This window comes from Neovison vison, chromosome 8 (assembly GCF_020171115.1).
Source record: "Neovison vison isolate M4711 chromosome 8, ASM_NN_V1, whole genome shotgun sequence".
NCBI lineage: Eukaryota > Metazoa > Chordata > Mammalia > Carnivora > Mustelidae > Neogale > Neogale vison.
In genome coordinates this window covers 9,828,529-9,849,947 of record NC_058098.1, presented here as the reverse complement: position 1 = coordinate 9,849,947, position 21,419 = coordinate 9,828,529, and the positions used below count along the sequence as shown (strand labels likewise).

General features: G+C 48.1%; 1 protein-coding gene across 2 annotated transcripts in view; it reads right to left on the bottom strand.

Moving 5' to 3' along the window:
- ATP9A (ATPase phospholipid transporting 9A (putative)) overlaps nt 1–21,419 on the bottom strand; it is a 128,902-nt gene that overhangs the window by 36,408 nt on the left and 71,075 nt on the right. For both annotated transcript variants that reach the window (XM_044262820.1, XM_044262821.1), the window contains 3 exons: nt 19,599–19,741; nt 18,490–18,602; nt 11,111–11,323 (listed from right to left, as the gene is read on the bottom strand). In XM_044262820.1, the coding sequence (XP_044118755.1) occupies nt 11,111–11,323; nt 18,490–18,602; nt 19,599–19,741 (469 nt within the window). The remainder of the gene's footprint in view (nt 1–11,110; nt 11,324–18,489; nt 18,603–19,598; nt 19,742–21,419) is intronic.

Sequence of the window (21,419 nt, the reverse complement as noted above, 5' to 3'; positions counted from 1 at the left end):
ACAGGGGCAGGGGTAAACTGAGGCAGCAGCCACCCAGCCCCACTAACCACTGCCTAGTAGAAACTAGGCCCACCATTCCCAGATCTGATCTTTCTCAAGAAAAGCTGATTCTTGGGTAACATTAAGTGAGTTTTAAAATATTGCAGCAGATATTAAAAAAAAAAAACCAAAAAACAAAACAAAATAAACAAACAAAAAAACCACAGCCTGGAGCAAACAAAATACCACGGGTCTTGCTTAAGAACCTGCCAGCAAGATCGTAGGGTAAAAGGCCACTCCCTGACCCATGTTTCTGTGACCCAGTACTTGGATCAGCTGAATCACTGAATCAGATGAAAATTCATATCTGAAAAGAATGGCGTCATCTCCATAAAAAATTAGCCCTTTAGAAGCTTCTATTCCCTTACGCCCATTCTTGGCCAGCCCAAATAAGAAACAGGACAGAACTTTCTCGCACCTCCTGCCCATGGGGGAACTAACACCAAGGGCAGCTCGTTAGACAGTTTCCTCCCCTGTCCCTCAAACGCTCAGAGAGCTCCCTCTCTTCTGAGCAGCCAAAACTCTGTTCAAGAGTCTTACCCCCCAGGGTTAATAAATAACATTGATGGAGGAGGGTTTTCTCCTTAAGTCCCTGACTCTGTTCTCTGAACACTCCCTCGGGCAGGCGGAGGACCTGGCCCACCGTGCAAGGGCAGAGCCCCACTCACCTCTCAAATCCTTCTCCCTCCCGCCCGCCCCTCTGACTCCTGTCCCCCTGCCTGCAGCACAGGTACAAGGAGGCATTTGGGGAGGGGGGCACACACCCCTGACGGAGAACGTGGTCCTGCAGGGGCTGCCCCACAAGGGCTGAACCTGCGGGACCGGGCCCACCACCCCCATGCTCCTATGCCCCCCACGCCCCAGGTCCCACTGCAAAGCCACAGGCTTGCCTTTCCCCAGTGGTTCTCAGCGTCACTCTGCCACAGGGCTGGGAAAACGCAGAATAAGATAACTGGGACCTTTTACATACACACTTGGGGACGTGCAGAGAGACTGAATCCATCGGGCTATCTGTCGGGATCTTAAAACTCAGGACAGCCAGAAATGGGGGACAGAGTAAACCATCTGGGGCGTACATGAGCAGCAGAAAAGAGTGTAGCCACTAAACACCCTACCATAGACGCTCCGGGGCGGGGATGAGACGATACATCACCAAGGGGACAAATCAAGATGGAATGTGGAACAATGCCAAACATTTAAATTCTAGGCACAGAAGAGAGATGGGAAGGGAAAATACCAATTTTTTTTCTCTAATAGTTCATTTTTTCTATTTCTTTTTTTTTTTTAAGATTTATTTGAGAGAGAGCGTGCAAGCGTGGTGGGGAAGGGCAGAGGGAGAGGGAGAGAACCCAAAGCAGACTCCAGACCGTGTGCAGAGCCCAACTCGGGGCTTGATCTCAGAACCTGAGCTTAAACCAAGAGTCGGATGCTTAACGGATGGGGCCACCCAGGCACCCCTGCTTCCTTTTTCTATAACAAGCTTGTTACTCTTATAATTAGGGGGGGACAACTAAAAATAAAATCTGCTTCTAGGTGAACTTTATCTTCACTATACTTTTCTATCTCCCAGCACGGTGACCTGGACACAGGAACGCCCTCCTGCCACTAAGTCATTGGGGAAAGACCTGTGCACACAGCTCTTTGCTTCTCTCTCGTACATCTGTAAGGGGGCTGTTTCAAGGTTACTGGATACCAGGGGAGAACGCACCCTTGTCGGTTTTCCTTTCCAAGGATAGAATCCTGGAGAAATGAGTGGTGAAGACAAGACAGTGGGAAGGCTTCTGGGGTCTGCTAGAAGGTTTCTTAGCACCAAGCATGGAAGCTGCCCAAAATGAGAAAGGGAAGGGACCAAAAAACATACTTCACTGAGCCTGGGAGGCAAAGGGACCCTGAACGCCAGCTCAGAAAAGGCAAGAATAACCAGACACTGGGAAGGTCACCCAGCATTAGCCCTGAGCTCCCAACACAGGTGCACAGCGCTCAGTAGTCCCTCATGAGTGACAAAGCACATTCAAGCCCTCATCCCATGGGTGGAGAAGCAGTATCGCGGCGTCGCACGGCCAGCCCCAGGACGTGGGCTGCCTCGTTTTAATCCTGCCAGCCACATGGCCTTGGGGACACCTCGGAGCCAACCTACACCTCAGTGGCAAAACAGACATGATCGTAGTACCTGGGTTGCAAGGGCTGCCCAGGGCACAGCGCCTGGCACGGAGAGCAGGTATTCAGCAAGTGGCCACTTCCTACAGCCGTCTGCCCACCGACAATGTGCCTAAAACCACTCCACTAAGGAACCGTCTGGCACTGTTGGTGGAAACTGAGATTGGTGCAGCCCCTGCCGGAAGCGTGCGATGGTTTCTCAAAACGTTAAAAATGGGAGTGCCTGGCTGGCTCAGTCGGTAAAGCAAGCAACTCTCGATCTTGGATCTCGGAGTCTCAGTCCTACGCTAGGCACAGAGATTGCTTTAAAAAAAAATAATAAAAATGGGGTTCCTGGGTGGCTCGGTCAGTTGAGTGTCTGCCTTCAGCTCAGGTCATGATCCAGGGGTCCTGAGACTGAGGCCCGAGTCCAGCTCCTTGCTCGGCAGGGAGCCTGCTTCTCCCTCTCCCTCTGCTGCTCCCTCTCTCTCTGCTTCTCCTTCTCCCTCTGCTGCTCCCCTGCTTGTGCTCACTTGCTCTCTCTCTCTCTGTCCTGTCAAATAAACAAATAAAATCTTTAAAAATAAACAAATAGGGGTGCCTGGGTGGCTCAGTGGGTTAAAGCCTCTTCGGCTCAGGTCATGATCCCAGTATCTTGGGATCGAGCTCCACATCAGGCTCTCTGTTCAGCAGGGAGCCTTCTTCCTCCTCTCTCTCTGCCTGCCTTTCTGCCTACTTGTGATCTCTGTCAAATAAATAAATAAAATCTTTCTAAAAAATAAAATAAATAAATAAATAAAAAATAAACAAATAAAAATAGTAACGAGAGTATTATGTTAAGCGAAATAAGTCAGAGGAAGACAAATGTCCTATGATTTCATTCATATGTGGAATTTAAGAAGTAAAACAGATGAGCATAGGGGAAAGGAAGGAAAAATAAAATAAGATGACAACAGGGAGACAAACCATAAGAGACTCTTAACTCCAGGAAACAAACTGAGGGTGGCTGGAGGGGAGGTGGGCAGGGGGATGGGGTCCCTGGGGGATGGGCATGAAGGAGGCACGTGATGGAATGAGCGCCGGGTGTCATATGCGATTGATAAATCACTAAATTCTCCCTCTGAAACTAATAATATACTATACGTTAATTATATTGAATTTAAGTAAAAAATGTTCAAAATACATAAAATAAAAAGTTAAAACAGAACTACCCTATGAACCAGTAACCACACTACTGGGTATTTACCCAAAAAATAAAACAACGAAGGGATACATGCAGGCCTATGTATTTACTACAGCTGAATTATGGAAGCAGCCCGAGCGTCTGTCGATAAAGGAATGGATAAAGAAGAGGCGATAAACAGATCTACATACGCAGTGCAGATCACCCAGCCACAAGGAAGAACGCCACCTTGCCATGCACGGTGACATGAACGGAACGAGAGGGTTTAACACTATGTGAAAGAAGTCAGTCAGAGAAAGACAAATACCATACGATGTCACTCGTGTGTGGAATATAAAAAACAAACAAACAAACAAATGAGCAAGGGGGAAAAAAAAGAGAGACAAGCCAAGAAAGAGACTCTTAACTGTAGAGCACACACTGATGGTCACCGGAGGGGAGGGGGGGCGGAGGGAGGGGAAACAGGTGAGAGGGATGAAGGGCCCTTGTCAGGAGCGCCGGGTGATGGGCCGAATCATCGGGTTGTTCGCCTGAAATGAATATTACACTGTGTGTTAACTGGACTAAAACGAAAGGACATAAACATTTTTAAAGATTATTTATTTATTTATTTGACAGACGGAGATCACAAGTAGGCAGAGAGGCAGGCGGGGGGGGCGGGGGGAGCAGGTTGCCCGCCAAGCAGAGAGCCTGATGCAGGGCTCGATCCCAGGACCTAAGATCACGACCGGAGCCGAAGGCAGAGGCTTAACCCACTGAGCCACCCAGCCCCCCCCAAATAAATATTTTTTAAATTAAAAAAAATTAAGCAGTAAAATAAAAAGTCAGCATGTGGCAGTTAAACACAGCTGACCACTGCCCTGGGGGAGACGAGAAGCCAGTGTGATGCTCTCACCTGCCATCAAAGTGGACAGGAGGGTCCTGAAATGCCACTGAGACGCTATGAGAACACACAGTACCCCGATATTTTAGTAAATCTCAGGCCTCTGCATACGTCACCACTCAGTGACACTCCAGGCACTGACGCTGAAAGCAAAGGTGCACAACCGAGTCTATAATTTACAACGGCACTTCTACGATTTTAAAATATGTTAATAATGAAGGGGCGAGAAAAATTCTAATCCATGCAAAGAATTATTTCTGCAAGGATACTTCAATACCCATCACAAGGGGTATCTCAGAGGGAGGGAGGAGGTCCCTTGCAGAGCGGGCAAGAGTGAAGGGCTCTGGGTAAGGAGGAGACACGTATTTCACCCTTCGCTGCCAGCATGGGACAGCCTCGAAGAACATCCTAGACATGACCTAGAAGTTGTCATTAATTGCTCTGAAATTAGTGATCCATTCAAGGCGCGGCTGAGGCATCAAGAAACTGTCCATCATATACACATCCCAAGTCCACACGTGGCAGGTGCTCAGAGGGCACACATGTGCACACACACATACTCACATGTCTACATACAGAGAAACACACACACACACACACACACTCATGCACACAGAAACCATACAGGAATAGGACATCGGAGACTTGCTGAAGGGTGTTACTGAACTCACTCCCCGCTGCTTCCTTCCCTGTGCTACAGCAGGATGCTGTACTACGGAAACATGCAATGACGTTTCTCCATATAGGAGCAGACACCTGGGGTAAGTCTATGGCAGAGTATAAACTGTAATAGTGGGGGATAAAATTAATGCTCATCCACTTTTTTCTCGTATCTATAATTTTACTTTTCCTGTAATGAGCACATTAGTACTTGGGATTTTAGATGCCTAAAAAAGTTTTCAATACAAAAAAATTCCTGGAAAAGACAAAAAAAATGAGTCCTAGGGTTGATTCAACCTGGTCTTAGGCGAGCGCCTTCTTGACCATTCACACCAAGAAACAAATACATTAAACATGCATCACAACCACTTCGGCGAGGCCTCCTCCCTCGCCCACTGGCCGGGGCCCCACTTCCCAATGCTGCCGAACATCCAGAAGAGATGGTTTGCCCTCGGGGCTGAGCACTCTGGAGCACCTCTCTCTGGCCAGATTACAATGATTTCATTTCCCCTGGGCGTCACCCTACGGTGGCAAGCAGGACCCAGTGCCCCTCAGGCTGCAATCAATGGCTGAATAAAGCCACTTCAAGGCTTTTTCCCAAGCAGAATGTGCACAGGAAACAAATTTAGGAAATCCTGCTTTCTGTTACAGGAAATGAATCCTCCCCTGACTGGCAGAAATTATTCCGGCAGCTCCAAAGTAAAAGGAAAGCCGGTTTCTATGCATTTTCCAGACACTGACCTTGCCTAGACCGGCAAGGTTTCATTGCTACAGAATATCAAAGGCAGGATTCTAGACCCAGCCAAGTCTAGGTAGAAACCCACAGGGACTTAGAAACAGTACAGCTTTCTGAAAGACTTTGCTGGAACTCGATGTAGCCTCCTTTCTGTCACGTAGTGTTTCCATATACACAGACTGTATTTGCAGTATACATCTTTGGAAATAATTTAGAAGGCAGGTCGCTAAAGTATCAACAGTGGTCATACCTTTAGTTAGCCGGATTACGGTTTGCTTCTTCCTTCTTTTACTTATCTGTGTTTTCACATATTCTGCCATAAACATGAAATAACTATGCAATAATAAATCAATTTGTTGGGAGGGGGAGATACTAGTAAGGTAACACTGACCTGTGTGACGACATCAAAGACCAAAAGAAAATACCTTTCTTTTTTTTTCCCCCAAACACTATTCAAATCTTAGAAAAACATGACAGGGCTGAATCTGAGTGCAATTAATGAACAGGAGCTGAGAAGCACAAAGCATTCCGTGAAACATTTACCCTCGTGGAAAAACTCTGCCCAGTGCTAACACAAATATATCAAAGTTCAATGGGAACCAAGAGTAGGGGACAGGCATTAGAGAACCCCCATACGCGTGTCAATCAATGGCCCGTGTTGGGGGCTCACAGGTAGCAGTGCTGATCAGATCGCCAACGTCTGAAACATGTTCAAATTCAAGTCCCTTCAAACACCCCTCAGCTTCTGGTTCCCAGTGCATAACTACCAAGGATCTGGCCCTTTCACACATCTCCCGTTTAGGGATATTGTTTCCCATTTCCAAATGGAAAAGTGAGCACTGGGGCGCCTGGGTGGCTCAGTGGGTTAAGCCTCTGCCTTCAGCTCAGGTCTTGATCTCAGGGTCCTGGGATCGAGCCCTGCATCGGGCTCTCTGCTCAGCAGGGAGCCTGGTTCCTCCTCTCTCTTTGCCTGCCTCTCGGCCTACTTGTGATCTCTGTCAAATAAATAATTAAAATCTTAAAAAAAAAAAAAGTGAGTGCCAACAGACTAAATTTGGTGGAGAAATGATGACCCATCTGAAGCTTTTGGTTACGACAACACAAGTCCAATTAAATGGGTCAGATTACCCACATCCACCCCCCTTCCCCCTTCTCTTACTCTGCACACAATGCCCATCTCAGAATTTGGCTAAGGGTCTCAACATTTTTCACCCCTAAAAATCCCGGCTGCAATGGTGGTGGACATGGACAGACTGGGCTCAGAGCTGAGCTATGCCACAATCACCAAGCGGACTACAAGGAGTCGCCTCCTCAGAGCCACGATCCAGGGCCCCCAAGAAGGATAAAGAAGGTACCAGTCAGGGAAAGCCACGTCCAAATGTCCTTCCCTTTCTGAACTTTGGAAAGGGTTATCATTACAGCACTCCCCGAACCACCATTCAGCTCTGGCTCCTTAATATTCTCTGATTAGTCCAGACCTTTCCAGCACTCTTTCCTGGAGAAGCCCCCACCCTTCTTCATAAGAACAACAAAAAGTAACCGGATGCTCCTGTAACATTTGTGGAAAAATATAACAGTTTAAAAATAATTCTGGGGACGCCTAGGTGGCTCAGTGGGTTAAAGCCTCTGCCTTCAGCTCAGGTCATGATCTCAGGGTCCTGGGATCGAGCCCCGCATCAGGTTCTCTGCTCAGCGGGGAGCCTGCTTCCCCTTCTCTCTCTCTCTGCCTGCCTCTCTGCCTACTTGTGATCTCTGTCAAATAAATAAAATCTTTAAAAATAATAATAATAATTTTGGGAATTATCCAATCATTTATACCAGGAGCCTTAGAAACACTCCTTCACTGTGACCCACAGGACTGACTGTCCATTAAGGGGCTCACAACAACCCTCTTGTCACAGGGGCACGGAGGCACAGCGAGGAGCGGCCGGCCAGGTGCGGAGCTGGGATCCCAAGACTCATGTGCTCAACGGTCTCACCCCTGCCGCGTCCCTGGGGACAGGAGCTGCCGTCTTGTGAAACACTGACCCCCCACCCCAGTGCCTCGTTCATCACAGGCATTCCAGAATGCCTGCTGAATTAATAAGCCCAGTCACACCAATTCTAGAAATATCAGGTGTAAGCATACTCACAGAAAATGTGTAAAAATGTCAGGCTAAACATGAGAGATAACCCAAGTTCCCACAAGAGGAGAATGGTTAAAGACATTAGTGTGCATATGTAGACAGTAATTATAAAAAGCTGCCTTTCAAGGATACTCAAAAAGTGTGGTAAGCAGGCATGATGGAAGTATCCAGTTTAAAACGGAGAATACAAAACTTTGTTAAAAGTTCCTGGTTTTCTTAGGAAAAAAATTTATGAAAAGATATCGAAGGATCACATGTCAAAAAGTTCTTAGTGGTGGGCGCCTGGGTGGCTCCGTCAGTGAAGTGTCCAGCTCTTGATTTTGGTTCAGGTCACGGTCTCACGGTCGTGAGATCCAGCCCACACCGGGCTCTGTGTTCAGTGGGGAGTCTGCTTGGGATTCTCTCTCTCCCTCTGCCCCTCCCCACATTTGCTCTACATAAATAAATAAATAAATGAAATCTTAGGGGGAAAAAAGTTCTTAGTGGTTTCTGAAAAATAACTAAGTAAAATGACTAAGAGTTTGGGTTGTGACAAGACATTCCCTGGGTTCGAACCCTGGCCCTGTCAGTCAGGGGCTTTATCGTAAGAGTAATTAGCAAGAGAGAACAACAACTTTACCATGAAGAAACCTGGGGACACGACCTGATCCACGTGACCATAAATTAGTATCTTGAAGAGCAGGACACCCCAAGAGCAGGTCTCCCTATAACACATACTGAGGACAGAGCCAAATTTGCAATAAACTGAGTCCTCACCAAATTTTGACGACAAAATGTCATCAAACCAAAACTGAGGGACGTTCCACAACAGCCTTTTTCTTTGAAAGTGTGGGGGCCACGAAAGTCAAGGAAACCTGAGGAACCATTCCACCTTAAAAGAGACAAGAGGTATGAGGGGTGCTTGGGGGGCTCAGTCGGTTAGGCATTTGCCTTCAGCCCAGCTCATGATCTCAGGGTCCTGGAATCGAGCCCCAAGTCAGGCTCCCTGCTCAGAAGGAGTCTGCTTCTCCTTCTTCCCCTCCCCTGATTCGTGCTCCCTAATAAATAAACAAAATCTTAAAAAAAATTTTAAAAAGAGAGAGAGAGAATAGGTGTGGCAACTGAAGATAGCATGTGTTCCTGGGTTGGATTCTGATCTGGGGGGAGGAATATTCGTGTGTGTGTGTGTGTGTGTGTGTGTGTGTGTTTGAAGTAAGTTGTCAGTGGGACAACTGATGACCTCGCAGGATAGAGAACAGTACTGTATCAATGTTAATTTCCTGTTTCTGATAAATGTCCTTGTCTTTTAGGGAAAAAAATAAAATACAAGTGAAAGAAGCTAACTCTTACGGCTAACTCTTCTAAGGTGAGGAATGATAAAGCACGGGTAGAAAATTGGTAACATTTGAGGAATCGGAGTGACGATTTGGTGCTTCGGGAAATCTTGGTACTAATTTTACAACTTCTAAGTCTGAAATTATTTCCAAGACAAAAAGTTAAAAAAAAAAAATCCAGGTGACTTTAGGCTAAATATTTAATCTTTTACTTTTCTTTTCTGAAAACGGGGTCATAATGGGGCCCCTTCATTGCTAGACACATTAAGATGAGATCCTACACAGAAAGCATTTCAAACGGGATCTGACAGGCACCAAAGGCTCAAGGAAAGGGGCCCACTGTCATCTTCCAAGAATGAGACTGCAACTGTCCCATAAAGAACTGATCTTCTTTATGGTTGTCTGAAATGTCCAAATGTTCTACACTGAAAAGTAACGGCTTTCATAATCAGAATACAAGTTTTCCGGAAGGGAAGGAGGAGAAGGAAAAAAGACCAGAAAGTTACCCGCTTGGTGAACGATCCCTGTGTCTGAATCACACTGAAGTCAGGAAGACAAAGAAGATCCTATTTTCATGAAGAGGGCGCTCCCATCACGTGACGCCCCAAGACCCCGGGAGGGAGAACAATCAGGGGCCTGTTACTAAAAACCGTAAAGAGCCATCATGCTAAGAGACCCTTGGTTCTTGAACATGGAATCAAATGAGTCCTGGTTCTAGCCAGAGAATGTGTCACACAGAAACAACCACCTGGAAGTATGTGGCTTATTGGACTTGATCAAAACTAAACACTTTTGGGTTTCAAAGGACATCATCGTGAAATTTAAAAAGACGGCCTTCCTAGTAGGAGAAAATACTTACAAAGCATGTATCCCATAAGAGACTTTTGATCTGGAATGTATAAAAAAAACTCTTTCAACTCAGCAACAAAAAAACACATATTTAAAAGGGGGCAGAGGATCCTGGAGAGAAGATACACAAGTAGCCAATGAGCACATGGAAAGATGCTCAGCACGGGAGCCGCCAAGGAAAATGCACATGAAAACCCCAAGGGAGGTCCTACTTCACACTCACTCGAGTGGCCAGAATACAAAGGACTGACAAGGACCCTGTTGGCAAAGGAGAAGGGAAACTGGAACCCTTACGTGCATCATGGCTCAGGCTGTACAATGATGCAGCCACTTTAGGGAGCGGCATGGTAGTTTTGGGAAGCTCAAACGTGGCACTCATGTGGGACCCAGCAGTTCCACTCCATGAAGATGTACGTCCACCCAAAAACTTGTGCACAAAAGATCCATTATCCATAACAGCAAAAGAAGGAAAGAAAAATAGGAACACTCCAAATGTTCGCCAACCGATGAGCAGATAAACAAAATGTAGTATTACCCAAGCCACGGGCCATCGGTCACCCATGAAAAGGCCTGAGGGACTGATACACTCCACTGCATGGACAAATCTGGAAAACCAATGCTAAGTGAAAGCAGCCAGACATAAAGGTCACATACTGTACAGAATAGGCAGGTCTAGAGAGACAGCAGGGCTGGGGGCGGCCGGGGCTGGGGGGAGGGCAGGAGTCCAGGAGGACACGGAATGGGGCGCTTCCTTTTAGGTGGTGAAAATGTTCTCAACGGATTGTCCTAACAGTTGCAGAACTCTGTGAATACACGAGAAAGAAACACTGAACTGTGCGTGTTAAATGAGTAAGTACAATACGGGCTCCAGCTTCAGAGTGCAGGAGTTTTTTAGCAAAGGGAAGGCGCCACTTAAGCCAGGCCTCGTGTCCACACACTGGCCACCTGAGTCACGAACCAGACCTCTCTCTCTTTGCTTATTTGGGCTCTATCTGGATTCCAAGAGTATTTGTTCTGGAGGGAAGCAAGTCCTGCATCCGAAAATGTGTTTCCCTAGCAGCCCAGTCCCCCCCCCCCGGCTCGTGTCTGTGGACAGGTGGCTCCCTGGGGGAACCCCACGCCCCAGCACGTGGAAAACAGGCACAGACTCTTCTGTGCATCCGACCGTCTCCACCTGGGCTTTACCTCGTCTGGGCTGGACGCCTGGTACACGCGGCAGGAGTCTTCGTACTGTTTCTCGGCCTCGGCCTGGTCAGTCACACCATTGGACTCGTACACGGGAGTCACGTTGTGGCACAGCGCGATGGCCTTCACGGCCTCGTGCACACGGCTGCTCATGGTCCGCCGGACCTTGGTGGTGAGCGTGGGGCCCTTCTGAGCAGGCGGGTCCTGGGATTGCTACAAGAAAGAGTAAGGAACAAGGAAGATGACTGGAGACACAGAAGGGTCTAGAACGTGTGGAAGAACCACCACATGGAGCAGCCCTTAGACGTGAATACACGTCTACAGAGACATTGCAATATACGGCGTGTCCTTTTTATGGACCCAATCATTCATAACTGGCAAAAAAAAAAAAAATGCAAAATAGAGAAAAACATTACAAATCCGTGAATGTGGGTGATTCGACCTCTGAACACATGAATCTGTCCTCCTTTGGGTGGTATCAGGGGCCCCTGACAGAGGGAGGCCTCATACACCACAAGTGAGGCTGGCGTAGGAGGCCAAGGCTTCTCAAGCTGGCATGACTGACCCTTGGGGAGGATAATCCTCTGTTGCAGGGGCTGTCCCGCACTCAGTCTTCAGTAAAACTCAGATGCCCTCTGTGGTCCATACAGCCTACCTGACCAGCCCCTGCCCACCTGTGCAGCCTCCCTTCATGCCGTGGTCCTCCTCCTCCTCTCTGCTCCAGCCACACTGGCCGTTCTATTCTTTGAAAACCACCAAGCTCCTTCCTACCTCAGGGCCTTTGCACCTGCCTTGCCCTCTGCTTGGAACATCATTACCCAGATCTCACAGGGCTGGCTCACTCCTTCTCATCCCTGAGGTCTCAATTCAAATGTTACATACTCAGAGAGGCCCTCTCCGAGTCCCCCAGCTCACAGTCTCCCACACCGGGCATCACACTCCCACACTACAATGTGTGTTGCTGTGTTCAGTCAAAAACGGGCTCGTTCGCCCGAGGATTCTCCCTTTAAGCCATGAGAACAGAACTTGTCCGTGTGTGTTGTTCATCACTACAGGCCTCATACCCAGAGCAGTGCCTGGCACGTGTCGATATTTGCTGAACAGACGAACAAATTAAGACCAGGGGACTCCTCAGGGGATGGTGGGGCATTCTTCCCTGACTTGACTGTTTTTCTATTTCCAGGAAGAAATAAATATCAAACTGACCAACACCGCTTCTAAGTTTTAAATCACAGTTGTGGACAACAGGAACCCCCTGCAAAGGTCTTCCTCCACAGCTAACGGAGTCCCGGAAGTTAGAGACGCCTCTGGACTTACTGGGGTGCTGGACGCCATTAGAAACATATTTTATCCAACAGAAGAGAAGCGGTCCAGTCCCGCAAAATGAATCGTGTTTTATACCCACAAACACATGGTTGCCCCAAAAGAGAGAACAGATGGGTCACGAGAAGTAAGAAAACGACTTTCGTTTCATTTTTTAATACTATTTTTAGCAGTGGCATTAGCCTCCCCAGGTAATTAGACAATTACTAAATTATTCTGGTCATGCAGGCGCACACACTGCTCTAGCTTCCTGCTCTGTTAACCTCTGGTGTCAAGAGGACACGAGTTTCACTTCCAGGCCAAAGGGCACTGTGTGGTTACGGTAATTAGAGCAATGAATCAGAACTACAGTTTAAATGAATCATTATTTGCCAAGTGCTTTTAATTATAAAGAATTTAACTCTAAAATTATAACAAGGACTGAAGATTTACAGAAAGGTTCTCTCCCCTGGAAAGACTACACCCAGAAGGTTCTCCATGAGCTCCGTAATTTACGATCTAGCCTCAGCTGCGTGTCTTCGATTCGCCCACATGCCTCGGCACCTGGACCAAATTATTATTTAACATTTGGGGCAATAACAAGACCTCTGACAACATCATTGCTTTGGCCAGCAAGTTTCAGTAACAGCGGGTTTGAAGGAAAGGACAAGCGAAGGGCATCCTCTCCAAACCTCTGAATTGTATAAGCTATCTGAACTCACGTTTCCAGAAATATTCCCACTAATATTTCAAATGGGGGATAACACTGAGCTCTGGGGCTTTGCATTCCAGGTGAAACCAGCCAAGAGCAAGGCAAAGAGAAACACGGGAGCCCCGGATTTTTTGCAAAGACCTCACTCCCAGACCAGCCGACATCCAATCAGAAGAGAGGGGTGATTAACCCCAACCAACACTGAGGGCCACGGGTGTCATGTCTCCAAGTTCATTTATTTTCTCCTTCAAATTAACACTTATCCCCCTTTCCAACCAAAGACGTTTCAGGGAGGAGGAATAAAACTGTGGATTCTGAAATGGCCTTTTAATTCTCAAAGGAAAAGCTCATGCACCCACCGAAGGGCTGTCCACATGCACCTTGAACGTGCTGGTGATCACCAGGGGCTCGGCCCGCATCAGGAGGAGGGCCCAGTCTTCAAACATCCTCACATTCCCCATATGGAAGAGTTTCACATCGTACCGTGTTTATCTGTGGCCTCCTCCCCACAGGCCTTGAACCTACGCACATTTCTCCTTACTTAAAAAATACCGGGGGAAAACAAAACCAGATGTGGTACCCACAGAGGCGGGCTCCAACTCCTTCTGCCCCGGGGAGAAACCATGGGTCCCCTTGTCGAGGGGCGACCCAACAGCCCCACACGAGGTCAGAAGCTGAAAGAGGAAATCAAGGCCTCCATGGACAAAGGCCCCTGACAAGGGCCCTCGGGTGGCTACCTCACACCAGACACCGCTTCAAGGTCATTCTCCACGTCCCAGCCCCCATGTGAGACACAGGGCTGAAAATGAACACCAGCCCCTCCCACCAGAATGTCGGTGGGTGTCAGAGGGACCACGAATACCGAAATTAAAGGTCGATCCCCCACCAATACCCATTTTCTTCCTAAATGCAATTAAAATATCTCCACGTAGGAGCATTTGTAATAACGGACCCTGGGGGTGGGGTGCAACTGGTAAAAATGCGGTTCCATCAAAGAGGAAGAACGGTTGTGGAAGCCCCACTTCGCCCCCCAAAGAACACTCAAGCTCAGAGCTCAGTACCCGTACAGAGTCACCCCCCGCCCCCCGGCACGGGCTCTGAGCCGCTACTTCCAAATGAGTCAGCTGAGCAATGGGATGAATATGTGACTGAATCAACTCAATGTTGACTACTTCACAGATATCACGAGCACGGCAAAGGCCACATGGAAACTAAACCCCATATTACCCAGGGTTTTTTGCCCCCCCCCATCAGGCAGTGTCCAGAGATATATCTGGTTATCATAACCGAGGGAGGGGGCACCTCAGGCATCCAGGAGGTAGAAGGCAAGGACACTGGGAAGCCCAGCACAGCTCACACGACAATTATATCTCAATTTAAAAAAAATTTTTTTAGGGGCACCTGGGTGGCTCAGTGGGTTAAGCCTCTGCCTTCGGCTCAGGTCATGATCCCAGGGTCCTGGGATCGATCCCCACATCGGGCTCTCTGTTCTGTGGGGAGCCTGCTTTCTCCTCTCTCTCTCTCTCTCTGCCTGTTTGTGATCTCTGTCTGTCAAATAAATAAATAAAATATTTAAAAAAAAATTTTTTAGATTTATTTATTGATTTGAGAGCAAAGTCATGTGCAGGAGGGAGGGGCAGAGGGACAGAGAAATTTCAGTGGACTCCGTGCTGAGTGTGCAGCCCCACGCAGGACTCAACGTGGGGCTCGATCTCATGACCCCGAGATCAAAACCCAAGCCGAAATGAAAAGTTGGATTCTTAACCGACGGCACCACCCAGACACCTCTGTAGCTCAATTTTTTTTTTTAATGTACTAATAAATAAAGAAACCAAAGGAAAAAATCATCCTATCTCCTCAGCCTGTCATGGTTTTTCCTCAAAATGTGTTGGACATTTACAGTTTATTTAGATTTTTATTAATAGTCGGCAGTCTCCCTGCAGAAATCTCTTAAAGTCCCCTCTTTATGAGGTTAATTTAGTGAAATGACATCCATCAAACGGGTCACACGGACACTCATCACCTGCGATCTACATTTCCACGTCCTAAAAATAAACCCCCACAGACCTCTGACTCCTGCCACTCTTCCCACAGGACACCTCAAGGACTGGACTGGACAGACGCTTGTCAGACATACGGATGGACCGAGGGTCCCTGGCTTGATCTCAATGCTCTCGAAATTTAAGATTTAAATTTTGCTCTAAGTTTGAAAATACAAACGCAGAGCAAAGAGACGCCCTAATCTCTTCTTCCGTCTCTCCAACGGGTCATCTTGCAAACCCTGCTGTGGAGTCCGCAGATTGAGACACTGGTTTTCTGGAAAACAGGGAAAGCCTCAGGTTCATGGGAGCTTCTCAAATGCTATTGTACTTTAGAATCACCCGGTTCACTGGCTAAAATTGTAGGTCTAGAGGGTCTGACCATCCCAAGGGATCTAGGAGTTTCAGACAGTGGACTTCATGAAACACTGGCCTAAAATCCCATTATTAAACTCTAAAGTCAAGTCAATGACTGTGGGGAGCTCAGGGGATCTTTCTGGGGTTGCAGCACTGGTTCCACAGCTCTGTAAATTTACTAAAAAAAAAAAAAAAAAAGTCACGGACTTGAACACTTAACAGAGCCGCATTTTATGGTAGGTCAACTACACACCCATCAAGCTGTTTTAAAAACCTGGAAGAGCCCTTGAAAGCCTCATCACAAAAGTATTGCCGTGTTCATGGCAGGGTTTTTGGACGGCGTGGGAGAATGCACACACCTCGCAGGGTGAGCGGGTACCGTAACTCTGAGCTCACACCAGCCTCCAGACGACCTGACCTGTAACACTCAGCGATTTTAACGCCAAGGCCAGGGTGGGTGAGTGCATTTATGAGCTTCCGCTAAGCCAGGGGTCTGGGGCAGTGCTCACGGTAAGAAATGTCTTTCTGGGAATTTTAACACTTTACAAAGTATGTTATCTGTGCTAAAGCAAAATGGACCATAAAAGCTGAACTACACAAATACCCTGAGAAGGGATGGTTTCTGTAAATATCACAAGCTCTTAAAAACCCCACCCCAGTGGGCAAAGGGGTGTCTCCTGCCAGGGGGTGGGGCAGCACCACGACCAGGAAGTTGTCTGGTACAATCACCAGTCGGCCTGCAGTGCCAAAGAGAGGGCTAGAGGGAAGAGGGTTCAGCCAGACGCTGGTGAGTGTGACCACCCACACAGTGGACCCCTCGGGTGGGGCCCGGAAGGCATGTGGGTTCAACGGTTCAGAGGGAAGAGTCTGTTCCAAGACACAGAAACAAGGCAGCTCCCCCTGCCCCCCATGCCAAAGGAGTAAGCGGAGGAGAGAGTGAACGCCACGAGGAAGGGGTGGGGATGCACGCCATACCTGGAGCACACGGAGGTCTCAGCCCCAAGACGGAGTTAACAGAACGAGGGGCACCCCGTGCTCCCGGGAGGGGTTCAAGAGGAGCAGCAGGGAGACTGTGTGGGGCAGGGGGATGTGTGCGGACAGCCAGGCAGGGGAGAGGCAGGTTTGGCCTAGCAGGTGACAAGAGATGAAGACAGAGGCCAAACACATGATTGGGGGAGCAGACCTCACCAAGGGCCTGGGACCAATGGCTGAAGGCAGGTAGGGATGGGGAAGGAAGGGGCATTTCTCAGATCCTGGGATAGAGGAGTGCGGTAGGCAGCGGTAGCACGCACTAGGACAAGAACCTCTGGAAAAGCAGCAAGTGTGTGGGAATATGGGAAGGAAGTCAGGATTGCAGGGACACTGTCCTTAGGCTCTGTAAGCAGCCACGCCAAGCATGCTAGTGTCTTGAGTCTAGAGCTCCAGGTGGGGCTGCAGACAGAGACAGGGGTCATTGCCACCTGCGGGGCGATGGAAGCTCAGACAGGAGGGACCATCTGGAGAGTGACACATGGGGGCCAGTATAGAGCTGCAGACCACCAACGCCACAGAGGGAGATAGAACAAGAGAGAAGGACAGGGGGCTGGACGTGGCTTTTCCTTCCCATCCAACTAAGTCCTCCTGAGTTTTTAAGAGTCCTAAAGTCCATCTTTGAAACTAGTCCAGGGATTCATTTGGAGACAAGCCACAAATGCCCACACAGGCAGCCTAGAAGAATTATAGGTGTTTCACTTACGTGAATCAAATTAACTGTCCTCCGTTTAAAATTCACTCCAACTTGCAAACTATAACCCCTGCTCTGTCATCCTCAGGAAATAACCCTAGAATCCAGGCGTACCTGCCAGTGAATGTTCCGGAAAACTCAACGTCTCATGCAACCATGGCACAAAGCATTCAGGAGTTCTGCCTCTACTCCGTATTGGGAAATACTCCCTTCACATTTCTAACTGGCCTTCTGACAACAAAATTATTATCTATTTTGGCAAATTTAAGCAAAACGTGGCCTCTCTATTCTCATGCCCAGACAAGTGCCACCACGTACCGCTGGCCCATCAGCCCTGATGCATCTCAGAATTACCAAGGGTTTGCCCATGTGTCATCTTACCTCTGAGACACAGCAGCCCAGCCCTGCCCTAATCAGAGTGAGTTGGAATCCTTCACATATGAGGCCCAAGTCAACGTCCTTCCTTTTGTTTTTGTTCTTAAAACATCACTAGCGATTTTGAGTAGCCAAGGTCCTACACCCAAGGGTGTGTGTGTGTGTGTGTGTGTATGTGTGCGCGTGCCCACCACAGGTATAACTTTTTAGGAATATTACAACACTTTCCAGTAATACCTTTCTCTGAAAAAGGACTAGTTTTGTAAAACCTCGCAGAAACAAATGCAGGAGCAGAGAAGCTGCAGGCCATCTCGGATAAATTAATCCCTTCCGTGTAGTCACAGAGTTGAACCCGGACGGGAAACTGAAGCCCACCGGTGCCGACGGTTTTTCCTGAGCAGATCAGTCATGCCTGCTGCTTTGGCTCCTGACCAGGGAAAGGAAGTAAAAGTAACCAGTAGGTGCCCAAAGCTATTTCTGGCACTAGTCACTGGCAGACAAGTCTCTCTTGGGTTTTTCCCAGTATCCAGCAGAGCAGAGTAACTCTGCGAATGAGAAAGATGGCACGGGGGAAGGGGAGGGCTGATTTCAAGGCTGATTTTATTCAAAACATAAAGGACTGACGGTGGCCCTGGGTTTGGAAGGGGGGGAGGGACAGGGACTGATGGCTAATGGGGATAGGGGTCTCTTTTTGGGGGGGGATGAGACAAAACTGATAGCGGTGATAGTCACACAACTCTGGGAATACACCAAGAACCACTGGACAGTACCCGTTCGCTGGGTGAATGGGACAGTATCGGGAATCCTATTTCAATACAGGGGTTAGTACGTGCAGAAGAATTGTTTCCAGTATCAAAGCAGAAGGCATTACCTGGGTATAAACACTAAAAATGTGGCTCTGAACTTCATCCATGGAGTCAAGGCTATAGGCCACGGTGCCCAGGTGCAGCCGTTTGAAAACCATCTCGTTCTGGGTGAGAGTTCCTGCAACACAAGACACATGAGGAACCCCGCCCACCTCCGGGGGCTTCCGGGAACAGGAGGGACGGCTGTCGTTTTCTGAGCATTTACTACTCTACACCCTGCCCTGGTTTCAGCACTGCCCCTGCTCCCCTGCTCGGGAGATGTCTGCGGTGTTGATCTGGTCTGTCCAGAATCGAACTCCTTTTCTTTTGAAAATTGCTTCCTGGATTTCCACAGGGGGAACGATCACCCTCGTTCCCTGGGATGGTCTAGAGGGAGGGTCAGGCAAGGCGGCTGACTCACTCCGGCAGCCCAGACGGTGGCATAGGACTTACACTGGATTCTGTCCAGAAGGGATCTGAATCCTGGGCAGACGGATACGTGGACAGAAGATGAACAGAGTCAGGTTCACCCACTGAGGGAGTCCTACAGCGGCTACCCAGGGGCTCTGAAGCAGACATACCCAGATATTTTCTGGTCCTGTTCCTTCCTGAAACCTCATTTTTCTCTGACGGGGTGAGCCACCAGATCTTTGCAACAGACTCGCTTCTGTCCCACGGTCACTAAGTGGTAGAGAGGAAGCTCAACCCAGGTGTCCCCACTCCCCGTCCTTGCTCTTAGCCACTCTGAAAGCAAACTGCAGGGCAGTGTTCTGGGGTGCGGCGATGAGGACTCGAAGCCTGCTCGGTCACCCTGTGCTTCTCACACGGCAGTCAACCTCCCGTGCCTCGTTTCCTCATCTGTAAAATGGGGCTAAAAATGCCTCCCTCCCAAGATGAGGCTGAAGATTCACTAGACACCCTCTGTGAGCGCCCCGAGAAGTGCTTTGAGCCTAATTAGTACCGGGTAAGGCTTTGCTGCTTGACGGTGAGGACAATCGTCACCAAAAAAATCAACATTCCTCAAACGCTGAAGAGATTAAAACAGCAGCAAGCATCCATCTCTAAGATCTCCAGGAAGAGAATGCAAGCGCCTCCTCTCACTGGGAAGCCCGAGAAGCTCCAGGAAACAGCTCACCTGTCTTGTCTGTGAGTAGGTAAGAAATCCTGCCCAGCTGCTCAGGGATGGTGCTGGAACGAACCACCGTCCCAGGGATTTTCGAGTCCCTCCGAATCACCCAGCTGTACACAATCTTGCCCATGTCCAGGTTCACACGCAGGCTAGTCCGAAAAGCAGAGCAAACAGGTTAACAGGATGTCCGTGAGGCTCCCTGTGTCTCTATCTGCAGACAGCAAGGATTCTAAACGACTCCAAACCCCATCAGTGGGGCTGTAACCTTTGGAAACCCCTCCCCGGGACAGCACAGCCTTGCGGCGGGAGCCACAGAGTCCCCAAGTCCTCTCTCAGCTACCTCACAGAAAAAAATCACCGACTCCACGAAGCTGTTTTGGACTAAAATAAAACAATGAAGGTTTAAAATGCTTTTAAAATACTGAAAAGCGGGGCACGTGGGTGGCTCAGTGGGTTAAGCATCTGCCTTCGGCTCAGGTCATGGTCCCAGGGCCCTGGGATGGAGCCTCTCATTGGGCTCCCTGCTCAGCGGGGAGCCTGCTTCTCCCTTTTCCACTCCCCCTGCTTGTGCTCTCTCTCTTGCTACATCTGTCAAATAAATAAGTAAAATCTTAAAATAAAAAAAAAACCCACATCAGATCAGCAGCAAGTCTGCTCCTCCTCCCCTTTCTCCCCACCCCACAGGCTTTTTCTCTCTCAAATAAATCTCTAAAAAGAGAGAGAGAAACCATTAAGCATGCAGCTCAGTGGTATTAGTTTAATCACACGGTTGTGCAACTACCACGACCATCCCTCTCCAGAACATTCTATCTTCCCCAACTGAAATCCTATGCCCACGACACAACCCCCCACTCTCCCCTTCCTCCAGTCCCTGGCACCCACCACTCTCCTTTCTGTCTCTCTGAACCTGACTGCTCTGGGGACCTCACAGGAGAAGACTCATACAGCACGTGACAGTCTGGGACCAGCTGATGTCACTCAGCATAATGTCTTCAGGGACGTTGTACTGTGGGTCTGAATTTCATTCCTTTTTAAGGCTGAATAATATTCCATTACCTGTATTCTATTCATCTTGAGACATTATGTTATTGTAAAAAATAAAAAGAAATTGTCACATTCATTCCTACTCCTATAAATTAACCAAACTGCCCACTATTTTCCTGGCTAGTCACTGGCCGTAGGAAGAGTCAACTCACTAATTTTCAATCGCACAGTAGACAAAGCTTTAAAGATTACAACGTCACTTAACATTACCTCACAAACACTTTTTTTCCTGGTGATAGAGCAGATGTACTTATTCTTTGAAACCAAGATCCAGACCACACTGGCGAGGGGTCCAATGCCCCTGTTCTAGGAACACTGCGGTACCAAAACTACAATCCCTACCCTCAGGAAAACATGAATTCTAGCTGGGATGACATAAACACCCAAAAGAGCAAGACAAATTACAAGCAACATACCAAGTTTAATATTAGAAGCACTAAAAGTTTCAGGGGGGAAAAAAAAAAACATGATTTATTTTAATAATATTTACTAAACATCAATTATGGGAGACAGTAGAAACAAGTCCCCAACAATACAGAGCTAAACAGTTAAACCCAGAATATACACTAGGGCTGTTCTAAATAAAACACATCGGGGTACCAGTCACCCGTATATCTGATGTCCAAAGTTACTTACAATGCATTTCTCTGAGAAAAAAAAAAAGAAAGAAAAAAAGGTAGATTTTACATACAGCAGAATCTCCCTTTAAAATAGAAAAGAGGCTAGAAAAATATACATGCCAAAATATTAAGAGCACCCATCACTTAGTTGTGAGATTAGAGG